Genomic DNA, 15,182 nt, shown 5'->3' with positions numbered 1-15,182 from the left:
GAATGTGTCAGGTTGGAAGGGACCACAGTGGGTCATCTGGTCCCACCTCCCTGCTCAAGCAGGGTGACCCCAGAGCACATGGCACAGCACATTTATCTGCTCCTTTTACATCCTCCTGTTTACTTTTTTCTCTGTTTACTTCCTACCTGCTTTTATCAGCAGAATCCACACTGGATATCTGAAGAGAGACAAGAGATTTGTATTCTCCAAGCCCATGCACTGACTTTCCACTCATATGAAAATTCCAGATTCTTACATATTTATTTTTTTCCCCTTGCAAAAATATGGCTGGATAAGACTTGGGTCTTTTACCTGGAACAGAACAAGGGGCACCCAGTCAGTCTGGAACAAAAACAGTGAAGCTCATGTTTTTGTGGAAGTCCTGAAGACCTCCCCATTCCAAGGGTGGGACTTGGAGCTTTATGCAGACTGAAATAGGAGAAAGCACAGGCTGGACCTCAACTTCACCTGTGACACTGCATTCAGAGGACTCAGCAAATCACTGCAAACTTCACACAAAAGCCAGGATTGCCTCAAGTCAACAGCATGAAGCTGAGTCAGGAGAGGTTTAGGTTGGGTATTAGGAAAAGGTTCTTCCCCCACAGGGAGGTTGGGCATTGGAACAGGCTCCCCAGAGAAGTGGTCACAGCATCAAGCCTGTCTGAGTCCAAGGAGCGTTGGGACAACGCTCTCAGGCACAGGATGGGATTCTTGGGGCATCCTGTGCAGGGCCGGGGGTCAGACTTGATGATCCTGATGAGTCCCTTCCAACTCAGCATATTCTATGATTCTGCAAGTCCAGCACACTCCACTGCTGCTGTCCCACACGAGTATCCAACTCAGCTCACATCCCAAAGCAGCCAGATTCCAGGTGCTGGCCGTGCAGTCAGGACCACAGCATTTGAGGAGACCCAACCCCAGCAGAACCACATCATACACTCACACACTCTCCATCATTACCCAAAACTCTGTTTGTTAGGACTGACAGACTATCAAGAGTCATTTCCTCTCTAGAACCTTGACCCCAGCTCTCCAACTATCTGCACACACAACCCCTTTTGTGCACACATCCAACCTCTACACCTCTGACCACCTTGTGCATAACAGCAATAGGCACCACATTACACTGTTTCCCTCCTGCACACACCCCACACCTCTACCCAGCAAAAACCTGCTGCTGGCTCATTCTGAAATCCAGCAAGGCACTTCGATGGATGGTAAACACTTTGTGCATGCACAGGCAGGATGCAAATCCCCTCCTCACAGCTAACTTGCCCTGGGGGCAAACGCAGACCTCAGCAACCTCCTAAGCAAAGATTACCACAGCACAGACCCCGTCATCTGGTCTGCAAAGAGCAGCAACACCAAGGGAACAGACCAGTTTCCCTAGAGCTTCAGACTGCATTTTGCTTCAGTGCTTTACAGAACTATTTCTTCCTCCCCAGGAAAGAAATTTTCACTAGTCACATTGCATGTGTTAACACAGGGAAAGTAAAAATCAGCAGTAATTAATGTCTGTAGGAACACAGCAGAGAGGACCAGTAATAAAATCCCAAAGCAAGCAAAGCCTCCTTGAGAAGCTAATGGTCAAGTGGAGAATTTACTAATGACATTCCTGTTCCCACACCGTAAACATCAGGAATTACCTCCCAGAAAACACACACAGGCAAAACAGGAACGTATGTTTGCCTTATTCAAGAGAATGAGCAAAAATCTGGGCCCGGGCAGTTCAGGACACAATGTATATATGACACATTAAAAGTAATAATAATAAAAAGAACGGGAAGGTGGAACAAAGAAGAAATTCAAACCATAAGCTGGCAAGTGGTCCTGGATCCATCCCAGCAAACACTACTGGCTACAAAAAGCAGAAGGTCCCGCCAGGTGTGTTGAGACAGTCTCGCTGCCACCGCTGCACGCTGCAGGTAGTTTTATCCACCTCTGGGGGGAAAAAGGTCCTTGTACAAAAAGTGTTTTCCTCCCCTGACATCAGATGAGCTCCTCCTTGAGTGGCTCTGTTTCCCCAGGGAGCGTGCCGTTCATCTCCGGGGAGCTCTCGGTGCCCAGGTACCCCAGGAGGATCTCGCTGCGCCGCCGCGACAGCTGCAGAATGTCTTCTGCCAGCAGCTGCACCGTCGTGTACCTCACGTTGTCGAAATCAAACATGTCCTTCAGATACTGCACTATCTGATGCTGCAAAAAAAAAGGGAAGGTTTACAGTCAGGGGACCTCCTTCCACCTGCCAGCACCAGCTGCCTGGACTGCAGCAAGCAGAGAACCCCATAAGGAATTCTGCACATCTGCCATCCAAGCAAAGACCTGCATCAGGCTGGGGATTACTCTGGTGGATAGATCCCCTCATGCCTCTGGAACAGGACAGCAGAGCTCCTGAAGCCAGGAAAGCAATGCTGATGGCCATGGCAATATCCATGCAAACGTTTAATGGATGCAACACGTTCTCATGTCTCATGTCTCCTAACACTATCAACCAGAACAAGACAATTCAGGCTTTAAGATCAAATACAAAACTTGTAAGATCCCCTGTACTCTTAGACAAAATATTCTTTCAGCATATGCACCCACAATCTTTTCCAATACTGATGGTATAAATTGATCTCATCACACAGTTTTGCTGTCAGCTATAGTAAATTCTGCTGGGAATCCTTATCAATCTCAATTCAGCAATCTGCATCTCAAAACCAAGTGACTTTCAAAAGGCTTTTGTACAGAGTCAAGTTTCTTAATGCCACATCAGTCACCAAGAACACACACCTGCAGCTCTAAGCCAGCAGACAGGAGTCCCACACAGCCCAGGTGCAGAAAAGCCACCTTACCTTGAAGAAACTGCAGACTTCAGAGAGCTGCTGCTTGGGCCCCAGAAAACCAAAGGCTAGAACAGGACTGACATGCTCCGATACGGAGTAGAAATGAGAGATAAAGCCATCTGGTACCTGCCACAGGGAAGGCAAGAATTGGTTGGTCTTCATTCTCAGACAGAATTAGCATCTTATTCCATATCAGCTACCAAACTCCCTGCCAGAAAGCACTGAACTTCAGTAACTGAAGTTCAGAGCTATTAGGAACATCTCTTCCTGCAGAACTAAATTTATCTTTTAGATCCCCTGAAGGATTGCTATCTTCATGTTTTTAAACTACTATGTCAGGAGCAAAACAAAGAGAAGAAAATGAAAAGCAACCACCAGCCAGTCTTTATAGCCTCTATTTAAAATCTCCAGCCCAAGCCAAGGAAGGAGATGTAAATATCCAAGCCAGAGCTACTGCAGGACAACACCAGCACAGCTTCCAACACTCTCACTTCTCTTTGTGCCACCTCACAGGGCGAGCTGTGGTACCAGCTGGCTGTGGGATCGAGCTGAAAACCTGCCAGAGGCCACAGATCCTGTGGCAGAACTGAAGTTGTGAAGTTGCAGCTTCCTGTTCCCCAGGTCTATGAACTCATCCACTGTGATACTTCAGAAAGTCACAGATTTAAGTTAAACTCATCAAGTAATAACTAGTCAGGATCAGTGCTGGGGAGAGAAGAAGTGGAGAATGTGAATCTTTCTTGCTCACATAAAGAAAAAGGGAGAATAAACTCCATCTGACAGAGTAAAATACTGGCATGGCAGTGGAGCAGTGACAACAGGACCCCAGTGCTCTAAAGCATCACAAAGAATGTGACTCAGTTCAGTCTTCTACCACTTAAGATTTTATATTTTGTCAAGATCTAGGTGTTCTCCTTTCACCTTCAAATACATTAGATTCTTTCCCTTTTAATAAATTTTGCTTACCATCAGAAGCCTCCTTTTTGCTTTCAGAACTGACCAGCAGGCAGTTGCCAGAGCCTACAATAAACAGAGACTATCAGTTACTGGGATTACATTAAAAAAACCTAAAGTTTACCAACACATTGCCGTCAAAACATCACAGCAGTGGCCCTTTTGTGCCAACAACTCTTAAAATGACAAAACTGAAGTGAACTGGAAGCAGATTTAGCCACTCCAGATCCATTCCAGAGAAACCAAAGGGCTTTTTAAATTTCTAATATGATCTGACACAGTTGCCCAACAGCCCACGATCCACTGTAAACAGACAGCTGTTAAAAGGTGCCTCCCAACCATCTTACTCTCACTCTATCAAACTTAAACATGCAGCTGGGGGCCAGGACTAGAGGGAATCACTACTTTTTTAGCATCAGTGTCTGATGAGGTACCACCAGAATGAATGGCCACGTGCTAACACACGTATCTTTCCCTACACTTTGATCCTCTTACTCTCATTCATAAAAATATGTGTTGTCATCTTTTAACATCTCCATGGCATCGCTGATAAAGCCCCCCCAGAGCAATAAAGTCTGGTTGCCAACGAGATGCTTCCAAAACAAGGAAGGCTTTCCTGTAAACAATTTCCATGTAGCAGAAGATGGTTGTTCAGAGCTCGAGGAAAGCATGGTATTTACAAAGAGAGAATTCAGCTCAGCCAAAGCAGACGAGGTTATGCTCTTTTCTAGCCCTGTCACTGAGATCTCAAGGCTCAGCACAAGGACTCCCTGTTTCACACACCGTCTCCTTGAAGCTGTCGGAGAGCCAGCGGTTGCGCAGCACGGCCAGCACGGAGGAGGGCGGGTTCTCCAGGTCCTCAAAAGCATCCATGAGGATGAAGTCCAGCACAATATCAAAGAAACTCATGCACACCACCTGTCAAGGGAGCAGAACAGTCTGTAAAGGGAACAGGTTTAAAAAAAAAGAGACTTTACGCTTTTGGTTTGAAGCAACAAAATGTAGCTGAAGTCAATGTAATCATATTTCAGGTCTTTCATTCCTAGGCCATTCCTACATATCCATTTACCACAGAATCACAGAATGGTTTGGGTTGGAAGGGACCTTAAAGATCATCCAGTTCCATCCCCTGCCATGGGCAGGGACACCTTCCACTAGACCAGGTTACTCAGAGCCCCATCCAGCCCTGGCCTTGAACACCTCCAGGAATGGGGTGTCCACAACCTCTCAACAATTATCTTCCAACTCCTCTGCAACTCTGCAAAGATAATGTCTTTACCAACCCCTCTTCCCTCCAGCTCCTGCTGAGTAGTCGGCCAGGTCTCTTGTCTCAGTGCATAACGCAGCATCTCCTCGTAGCTTTCCAGGAAAGCTTTGGGATTCTGGGAGAGCAGAGAAACAAAACACTTCAGAAGGTACAACAGCTGTGGGCACATTTCAGCAAAGTTTGACTACTCCGATTTGAGCTATCATCAACATCACAAAAGTCACCAGCATGCAGATGAAATTTTCTTCTTCCAACACACTGGACAGACTCTGGGCTGGGATGGAGGAACAAGTGTCCCCCGGCTCAAGACATAGCTTAGTTCTTACACAAACTTCCTACCTTTTCAGCCTTTGTCATCAGTCCTATCACCATCTGCTTCCCAACCTCCCCAAAAAACAGTTGATTGCTTTCATCCTCCAGCAGCTCCTGCAGAGGGAACACAGAAGTCGTGTGAGCACCTTCCCCCACACAGATCCTGAGCTGGGAGGAAGGAAAAGGACAGCACTCGAAGCGGTGCAAAGCTGCACACACCAGTGTTGTTAACCTTGAATAAGCTGGAGTCTAGAAAACAAAACTGCTCTCTCCAGGACACGAGTTCAAAATTAGGTTGAAAGACTGGAATTGTCAAGAATACTGGAAGCTGCTGTTCAGGCTCCATACACTGCCAGAAGAGGACTGTGGGAAGAAGGAAACCTTGCTCCCCCACCTCAGAGGTCTGACACCAGCCCATTTGAAAGCTCATAAGTGGGAGCAAAAGCTTCTGGGCAACTCTGAATTTCCCAAACTTTAACTTCCCAGAACTAAACCAGCATCAGTGGCCATGTAACCATCACTCTAGCTGGGCACAGGGACCAGGGGATCCCCTCTTTTTCCAAATCATACTGATCAGAATGGGATTACAGAATTAAGCAACAAGAGTTCAGGCTGGAGGAGAACATGCTGCCACATGCCATGGAAACCCAGGAGCCTGGAGCTGTTCTCACCTGGAATGCCTGCCTGACACAGTGCAGCTTTGCCAGGAAATCCTGGTCACTGTAGCAGCCAAGGAGCTCCGTCCTAGAGGGAAAGGGGAAGGATTGTATAAATTCCAGTACTCCTGATGTTGGTGTTCCTACCAACTATTGGTCCCCTAAAACCAAAAAAATGAATTCCCAGTCTATGGATAGGAGAAAGGAAAAACCACATTCCCTTTGTCCAGCTCCCTGGGGAACCACAGCACCTCTGCCAGGCTGTTACAGTGCAGGGCTATGCCTGTAACAGTGTCCCAGAACAGTCACATTCCTATTCCTAATTTCCTGGGACAATTACTCTTTCTTAACATGCATGGCCTAAAATCTGGGGCTAATTCCCTGGAAAGTCCAAACCAGCAGGAAGGATGCTGTGAATTTAGGACCCCGTTTCTCTGGTAATGGGGCTGCTCAAAGGCAAATGATGTGCTGACACTGCCCCAAAGAGCCTCTACACAAGCTGGACCCTCACCTCAGCGTCCGGCAGGCGACCTTCCCTTCCTTCACCAGCTGCAGGGCTTCTTCATATGCTGCCACTGGCCTGGAGAGGTGGAATGGCATTTCCTCAAAGGGGAGAGAGTCAAAGAGCTGCAGAGGTGGCAAGAGCCGTGGGGAGAGCAAAATGATCTTGTTAAATATTTGCAAATACTCAGAGACTGCACACAAGCAAGACGGACCTGCTGCGTGGAATCACAGAATCTTCAGCTAGCAAAGTCTTTCAGTGACAATTATTTCAGGCAAAGCTATTTCTTTTCCCACCAAAAGCTGTCTCAGCTCTGACACAGCTCAATATCCCCTAAAATTTACACAGCCAAGTCACCTTATGTTAGATAGCAATACTTTCCTAGCTGTTATACCGTGTTTTCTACAGTAGACAGGAAGATGACATGGAAGTGCTGGTTGGAACAGCCTGCACCACCCCCCTAATTAAAAAGCTTTTCCTAACATCCATCATGAACCCCCAGCTTGGGGCTGTTGCTCTGAGTTTTATCATCTTCCTCTACCCAGATGTGTTTGGCTCTGCAGCCTTTGTGCCTTCCCTCCAAGCAACTGGACTGTGACACAGCTGGCACTGAAGTCACCTCTGCTGCAGAGAAGAAGGAATCCTCAGAAGCTGAGCTGTCCTCATCGTCCGTCCGGAGCCGCAGCGATCCGTCCGCCAACGGGAGCATTAAAGTCTTCTCTGGAGGAGGGAAAGAACCTGGATGTGCTGGAGTTCATGGACTACCACTCCTCTCTGCTCCTCTGCTCTCTCCCACCCCCACAACCAGCCCTGTGTCACTCCTCCATTGCCTGGCTTACAGAAAAGATGTAAAACCAGACAAAACCCTGCCATTTTAATGCATCTCCACCCCAGGTGCCATACCCAGATCCAGCAGGATGCTGTCTGATGGGAGTGAAGATCCAAACTCTTCCTGGAGGTGGTAGGCTCGGTGCAGGAGGGATTCCAGCTTCTCAGCAAACTCCCTTTTCTGGGACTCCTCCTTGAACATACAGAAGTGCCACCCTTAGTTAGCCAGCTGGGCAGGGGCAGATTGACAGCACGAAATACAGGAGGGAGTTTTCAGTAAAAATGGGATTTACAGTTTGCAGATTAAATGATTAAAAATAAAAAAGAGAGAGGAGTCATTAATCCTACAATGCAGCTAATAATGCACAGGGGAGAGAAGCTTCTATACAGCCTATTCAAACCCTCTGGCTTTTGAGCTTCACAATTTTGTTTTCCTGTTAAAAAAGGAAGAAAGAACTAAAGAACTTTAACATGCCATCCAGAAAAACAGGTATTTTAATGAGTTACAGAGCACTTAATTCTCCTGACTTGTGACTTTAGCCTAATTTCAAGAGGAACTCCCATCAGGAAACCTGTGTTGAATATAACAGAGTATCCAGAACTGGATAACTGGATAACAGAGTAAGAGTCCTTGGATTAAGGTGCTGGGCATAAGCAAAGTTTGCTGTGAGCAACACAGGAGGATAGGAAAAAAAAAGGAGAAAAATAAGACTTACACAGTATCCTGCCTTCATGCCCCTGTGTTTGCATGAGTATCTCACCCAGAAGACAGAAGCATTAACAAGAAGCACAAAATCTATTTTGATAAGGAATCAACTGGTTTTTAAGGTAGTTTTAGAAATCCTACAGGACTCTTCAAGGAGAGCCAACAACAGCAGAATCCAGATTTGACTTGGATAAACATTATCCAGCACAAAAGACAAATGTCCCACAGACTTACTACTCCAGGTCCTGTTTACAGGGGACTGGGAAGACTTTTTGCCAGTGAGAACTGGAGATTTGAGAGTGCATCAACTTCCACAGTCCTGAGCTACAGCAGCTCTTTTCAGCTTTGTGGCTGTCACTGAGCCATTCTAGGTTGAACCTCCTCTTATCCCAGGTCTTCCCTGCATAATCCTCAAGTCCAAGACAGCAAGGGGCTGTCCTAAAATACTGGAATCCCCAGGAATCCCAATTGACTCATCCCCAGGAAGTGACAGTGACCGTCAAGTTCTCCACTTTCAAATGCATTAAAAAATGACAGAGACAGCACTGGCAGGCAAAGCAGTGCTGAATTCATCCCAGCCTTTTCCTACCCCAGGCTCTGCCATGGGAGGACACGAGTGACAGTGAGTGACACGAGGCTGGAAGGTGGGTAGGAAAGCTGGGGAATGAGGGGGCGAGACTTATCAAAAAGAGAAAGAAATTAAAAACACCCAGTCCCCATTGCATAAGGAAGCTGCAGATACAGACAGCTCTTAAACAGAGTCTGGCCTGACTCTGCCCTTAATTTGCTGTCCTTTTAACCTCCCACTAATTACTCCTTCCAGCACCCAGGCTGGCCTTTCAGCATGTTCCCCAGCTGGCCACTGCAAGGGAACAGTGGGCACCTACCTCTGAAATATTCTCAGAGATGCTCTCCTGCTGTTTCCTGCTGTCCCAGGGCACAGGGGTGCTGGTACTGGCACTGTCCCTCTGCCTGATGCTCAGTGCCTGTTCCCATTTCTGCAGGGCCTCCTCAAACAGCTCCATGCCTGAGAATGCAACCAAATACCAGCTGTGAGAGTGCCAGGCCACTCAGGAACAGAAATACAGGATGAGTCTTTGCTCACTCAGACAAACCAGCAAAGAGGGAAATCTCTCCCCAGTTGAAAGGATAAAAGTATTTATTTCCCAACATGTTTTTTTTTTGATTAAAGTTGAGGAGAACATCCCCAAATCAGTTAAAACATCAGCTGTGTTACTTCCAAAATGCTGTTCTCTGCACAAGATGGGCCTGTTGCTCGAGAACAGTATTTTGGAAGTAAATTACTCACTGACAAAAGAGGTAAATGTATTTTCAGGAGAAGATGGGATTTTTATAACTAACAAGTGACTGAGTTTAAGTTGAGAACATGAGAGAGCTTCCTGTCAGAGCTCTACATTGAGCTGCTGGTGCTCTGTGTCAATTCTCACCCTCTTCTTGCTCCCACAACTCCCCCAGGGTGATGTCCCCCTTGTGCTTGCTTACCTTGAACATAGAGGCTTTCTGCACTGGCATCCCCAATGGCTCCAGCATCTCCCATTGCCTGGGCCTCCCACATTCCTGCAGGTGTTGGACTGGAGGAGTTGACAGCCACCATCTGCAGGGAGGGAGCAGAGGGCACCAAACTGAATTCTCTCCAAAGGTAGCCATGGTAAGACCACACAAACACCACCAACAGTTCAATTTTAACAAAAAGGCATTTTCCTTCCCCACGTTTGCCCTTGTGCTTCCCTGTATTGGTGCTCCCTTGCCTGGAAAGGAGGAGATATCAAGGGTTACTGCCCTCGCCCTGCTTGGGAGACGTGCTCAGGAGGGGAGGCAAGGTGAGAATTCCTGCCCTTCTCCACCCAGCACCACAACGGTGCCTTTGAAAGCACAGAAAGTTGTGTGGGAAATACCTTCCCAACCAATTTATGCTGAAGCTTCATTAGGAAACTTGAGCTGTACAATGATGAGCACGAGCAGGAGAGCACTGATGAAGGTGACAGCCTGGGAAAGCTCCAAAGCAATCCCTACCAAGGCACCAGGATTTTGATGGAAAGCTCATGTCAGCCCCAGCTGTCTGTACAAAAACCACTGGAAGTGGAGGGGAAACAACCACAGTCCAAATAAAGGAACAGATTCCCAGCAAAATTACAGCTGAGGAATCCCCAGAGGGCAAGGAGAATCCTCGCTCTTCTCTTTGGAACCAAACCCTCTCCAGGGAGGGCTGGGCACTACAATCCACACAGCAAAGTGGCAGCTTTGTCCAATTTCCCACCAGGGCATCAATGTCTCCTGAAGTCTGACCCAAAAAAGTGCTGAGTTCAAGACTATCAGTGATCAGTGTTTGCATGTGGCTTAGAGAAACTTGAGCCTGGTACTAGAAAAAAGCTGCAATAATCAGCTCACAGATGAATTCTTGCCCCACCTCCATTGACTGATCCCTGTGGAGTGTTAATAAATCCCTTTGACATCCAGAATTGCAAATCATCAGTGCACTGGATGGCAGAGAGGAGCCCCAGGAAGCAGATGAGACCACAGGTAAAACCTGCAGCTGTGCAAGGGATGAGCTGTTTGTCCATCAAGGAACATGAAATCAGTAAGAACAGTGTCACAGACTCAGCTCCCACACAGTGAAGGGGGTATGGGAACAGATCCCTCCCTGTGGGAATATCCCCACCCAGGCACCAGCAGTGGAAAAAAGGAATTTAGATAGTTTTTTATCTAAAGAGAAACAGACTTCAGCAATACAAAACCTGGGACAGCGTGTGTGGGAATGGAGAAGCCGTGGGGGAATTAAATGTATGTGAAAGTCCCTGCAGGGGGAAAGAGGCCAGAGCCTGGTCCTCGCTGACACGTCCCATCACATCCCAGTTCCCCAGGGAATGCTGGAGCAGGGCCGTGCCGGCACTGCCGCCTGCTGGAGACACGCTTGGGACCGCACAGATTTTGGCAACTTTTGATGCTTTAACTAAATACAGCAATAGCTGCACGTCCTGGAGGGTGCTGGTGCCCAACAGATCCCTTCTAAGGGGTGATTTTTCCCTCTCCTTCCCCAGCAGTGCCAACCAGCCTCCAAGCCTGGGTGATGCCAAGGGAGGGTTTCACCATCACAGAACTTCACCTGTGCCCCTGCCTGCTCCAAGAGAACGTGAGGCTCTGAGCAATGGGGATGTAAAACAGGTCTTGAAGCCACAAACACTTCCGTTTTGAATCTCACAAGAGATGGATATAATCACTGATGGCTTCTCCTGCCTGGCTAAGCCTGAATTACCTGTATTTATAGGCTGCTTTTGGCTTTGGAGGAGGTAGAACGACAAGGCTGTGTTTTCAGCCTGTGCTGTTTCCTGAACAGAGCTATCAGATTTTGGTAGTCAATTTGGTTTTGACAACAAAGCAACCTGTGATCAGCCCCAGCACAGGAGGGGCTGTGCTGGCACAGGGGCTGCTGGGCCACCAAACCTCCACCATGGAGGGAAGCAAAGAAGCAAACATTGCTGTGAGACCCAGCAACAACCCAACCTCACTCCTTCAGCGGGTCACAGAGAGCCCCAAGGAATTGTGCCCCTGTCCCACAGGGAAGTCCCTCCTGCAGCTCCTTGTTGGCCAAAGAACTGGGATGTTCCCTGGAGTTCTTGGCCACAGGAAATTGCTGCTCTGGTTTCACGCAGGGAACTCCAGACACTCAGTGCAAGGTTAATGACAGAACCCGCCCTACAATTACACTGGAACCTGTTCTGCTCCAAAGGCTTTGGCATTTTCCACTGGCCAGCACAAGCCCAAGGACTTGGTGATCTCGTTACAGGTCCGTGCACTCACATCTCCCAGCCCTGCCAAGAAGGTCCTTACCGAGGCGAGGCTGTGGGAGGAACTGGAATGTTTGCTGGGCTCAATGGAGGAAATCCCGCTGAGTGTGTCATTGCTCTTGCTGCCAGGACTCTGGACCCTTCTGCTGGAGTAGCCTGCAGTTGGGAAGGTCACACAAAAACAGGATTTTAGGCTCAGGTGATTCGAGCTGTGAACAGGGAGGGGAACATCACCCTGTCCAGTGTGACTGCAAATGGGCAAAGCAGCATCCAATACCTAAAAATAAGTCATAGATCTTCTCTATGCTCTGTTTCGCTATGAAACACTAAGAAAACTGCTGTCAGTGGGAAACTGAGGCTGAGGTATGAATTCACTGCTTATGGATAGCAAGAGGCAAGTAGAAAGAACAAAGGAAAAACTCCTCCACCTTCCCTCCGGCCAGGCAGAGAACAGACATTGCTCCCTTGGTTATTATTAAAAACACCTAAAGATTTTCATACACTTCAAAAAACAAATCCTTAATCCCTAAAGTGCTTTGCTGAGGACTTTGGCCAGTTTTACTCCAAATATCAAGCAAGTAAAGAAGCTGCCCAAGGTCCAGGAGCCACCAGCCAGAGCTGGACAGACACTCCTGACTCCCCAGCCTGGCCCAGGCCACCCTCCCCTCAGCTCAGCACAGGACCCTGGATGAGACATCACATTGGCATCATCAGATCAATATACAACCAGGTCACCCTGTGCTTGGTCATTATTATCAGGGAAAGCCACAGGCTGTCTGCAGGAAAGGGTATAGGAACTGCAAACCTTGGTGAAAACCTCAGTGCCACCTTTTTGTCCCCAAAGACTTTGAGCTCGGGGTCTCTCCCTTTCCTCCCCAAACTCTTATGTTCAAGGCACTGAGCTTCAGGCTTCTCATTTCATTCTGCATCGAAGCACTACACAAACGCCTTTGCTTTCCCATCAGGAACTTCCCCTGCCTCCCTGAGCACCCTCACAGAAGGAATTGGGGGATTTTCCTTTTGTGCAAGGCCGACCTTTCTTCACAGAGGAGACCCTTCTGGTTGGCAGGATGGGCACTGTGATCCCTCCTGGTTTAAATCCACATTTCTCGGGAGCGATTTGCTTCTTCCGACGGCGCCGGCGCTTCAGCTGATGAGCCGCAAGAGCCAAGGCAACTGTCCCGAGGGCTGTGGCAAACAGCACCTTCCTCAGGCCTGGAGAGAGTCTCAGCTGAGAGAACACAGACTTTGAACACAAAAGATAGGAAAGAGCAACAGTGAAAATCCAATTCCACCACCTTTTTTTTTTTTTTTTTTAAGAAAAAAAAATACAGTGTTAAACACGAGATACCTTGGCTTTCCCCTGCCACCCACAGGCAGCGCCTGCCACGCAACTGAGACTCAGCAGCAGAGAAACTGCGGAGCATCATCTTGACAGGACCTGGAGAACTTAGTCTTACCACAACACGCTGCCAAATTTGCACACAGCCCGTAGCAGATGCAATCCTGGTTACCCAAATCCAGCTCTGAAACCCTGGCGTGCTTTATAAAGCTGAGCTTTATTGCTCCAAGCGTTGCATTGCTACAAGTGGGAAATGTGTTACCCTTCTTTCAAACAAAAGTCTTTTTTTAGCACCTCTGATGAAGAGAGGTGTTGAAGCCAGGTGTTCCAGGGAGGGATGTGGGAAGAGCTTCTCTCCCCTCTCCAAGCCCACCCTGAGCAACTTTCTTCCACCAGCCCAAACTCTCCCAGCAGTTCTTCCAAACCCTCAAATTGCAAACCCCCAGTACCACCCCACTGTGCCTCCATCCCTCACAACCCCACAGAGCAAATCCAAGGACTCTGACGGGAAAGCCTTTTGTTGTACCTGCCCAAAAGTCGTGTAAACAAACACGGGGATCTCTGCCACGGTCATGGCCAAGGCCTGCATGATGGACATTCCCTCTGTCCTCCTAAATGCCATGTCTGCGCGGGGACCTTGGCACCTCCCGGAGCTGCCGAGGGGAAGGGCACTTGTGGGGGCTGTGGGAGCTGCTCACAAGGGAATCCAGCTTCTCTCTGACATCTGGCTCCAAGTCCTGGGGCTGGCCTTCATCCAGCAATCCTCCTCCTGTGGGAAGAGGGGAAAAATTGGGTGAGTGAGTGACACATGGGGCCTGCCCCTCCTTGTACTGCACTTCACAAACCACACACTGGGTCACTTGAAGCAGCAGTGCCTGGCAGGAGATCTAAACCATCTTCTCACCAACAGGAGCAATTCCTTTGCTTCTCCTACCAACCACAGGGGCACATTCCCAAACTGCTCTGCAGCAGCAGCATGCTGGGATTTGATACCTGCCAGAGGTTTCTACACACACCAGAGCCGGCTGCACATGGCTGGGGGGACTTTGTTTGCAGTCTCCATATAAAAAACCCACCCCAATTGCTACAAATAACAACACATGTTTTCACTGTCAAAACTCTGCTTTCTGTTCCTCACAGCCCTCCTTCAGAGGCACCAACCAAGGGGGGTTTGAGCAGGAGTTCACTCAGAGTTCTGCCAGGAGCTGGGCCGGAGGGATGTGCTCAAGGGCAGAGCTACAGAGAGCACTGATGTGTGACCCCAGAGCTGTGTGACGACCCCCTGCCCCTGCCCGACAACCCCTCGCCCCCCACTGCCAAAACGCACTCTGGGAGCACAGCAGGGAATGGTCCCAAGGCAGGGGGAGCGCGCGGGGACTGGACACGGGCTCCCCACAAGGTTAAACACAACGCTCCGGCCACAGCACAGCTGAGAACAGCGAAGTGCCAGAGATCCCGGGCACAGCAAACAGCCGGGGGTCACCGCGCCGGGACGGCACCGCGGGAGCCGCTCCGTCCGCGCATCCCCCCCGCCCCGCTTTACAAACCCCCCGGTGCGGGGAGCGCCCCGTGGGACCCCGCGCACCTGCACTGCAGCACTCGGGGCCCCGCCAACACACCCGCGGAGCATCCACGCACCCCCACATCCCGCGCACCCCCGAGCATCCCCCCCGAGCATCCCCCCCGCGCCACCCCCCGCACCCCCATGCCCGGCTCCACCCGGGGGTCCCCCTCTCCTTTCTTCCCCCCTCTCCCCAGCCATGGTGCGGCCCGGCGGGCAGGTCAGGGCAGGGCTGGAGGGAGGCCCCCCACTCACCGCTGCGGGGGGTGCGCGGGCCCCACGGGCCGGGCGGGCCCCGCCGCCGGCCCCGCTGCCCGCCATGGCCGCGGAAGGGCAGCGTCTCCTTCCCCCGCGCCGCAGCCCCCCCGAAGGCGGGGCCTCCGTGAGGCCACGCCCCCAAGGCGCCCTCCCGGCCAATGGGAG

The 15,182-nt window shown here is 49.6% G+C and overlaps 1 protein-coding gene across 2 annotated transcripts; it reads right to left on the bottom strand.

Annotated features, from left to right (window-relative positions):
* Positions 1-1,676: 1,676 nt before the first annotated feature.
* MIGA2 (mitoguardin 2) lies at positions 1,677-15,125 on the bottom strand. 2 transcript variants are annotated; one of them, XM_027729909.2, is made up of 16 exons: positions 15,015-15,125; positions 13,725-13,967; positions 12,892-13,102; positions 11,900-12,012; positions 9,554-9,665; positions 8,938-9,077; positions 7,420-7,537; positions 7,136-7,236; positions 6,526-6,641; positions 6,030-6,102; positions 5,386-5,472; positions 5,063-5,161; positions 4,563-4,697; positions 3,792-3,845; positions 2,835-2,951; positions 1,677-2,193 (listed from the first exon to the last, which is right to left on the bottom strand). In XM_027729909.2, exons 2-16 carry the CDS (start codon positions 13,818-13,820, stop codon positions 1,990-1,992), a joined length of 1,776 nt encoding a protein of 591 aa, XP_027585710.1. In that variant the 5' UTR covers positions 13,821-13,967; positions 15,015-15,125; the 3' UTR covers positions 1,677-1,989. The 2 variants fall into 2 exon arrangements, with proteins under 2 accessions (XP_027585710.1, XP_027585711.1); XM_027729910.2 differs by having other exon boundaries at positions 7,420-7,534.
* Positions 15,126-15,182: the final 57 nt, after the last annotated feature.

This window comes from Pipra filicauda, unplaced genomic scaffold, assembly GCF_003945595.2.
Source record: "Pipra filicauda isolate LSUMZ 115617 unplaced genomic scaffold, ASM394559v2 scaffold121_size3267253_pilon, whole genome shotgun sequence".
Lineage (NCBI taxonomy): Eukaryota > Metazoa > Chordata > Aves > Passeriformes > Pipridae > Pipra > Pipra filicauda.
The sequence above is the reverse complement of the archived record's forward strand: the minus strand, read 5'-3'. Positions and strand labels throughout refer to the sequence as shown.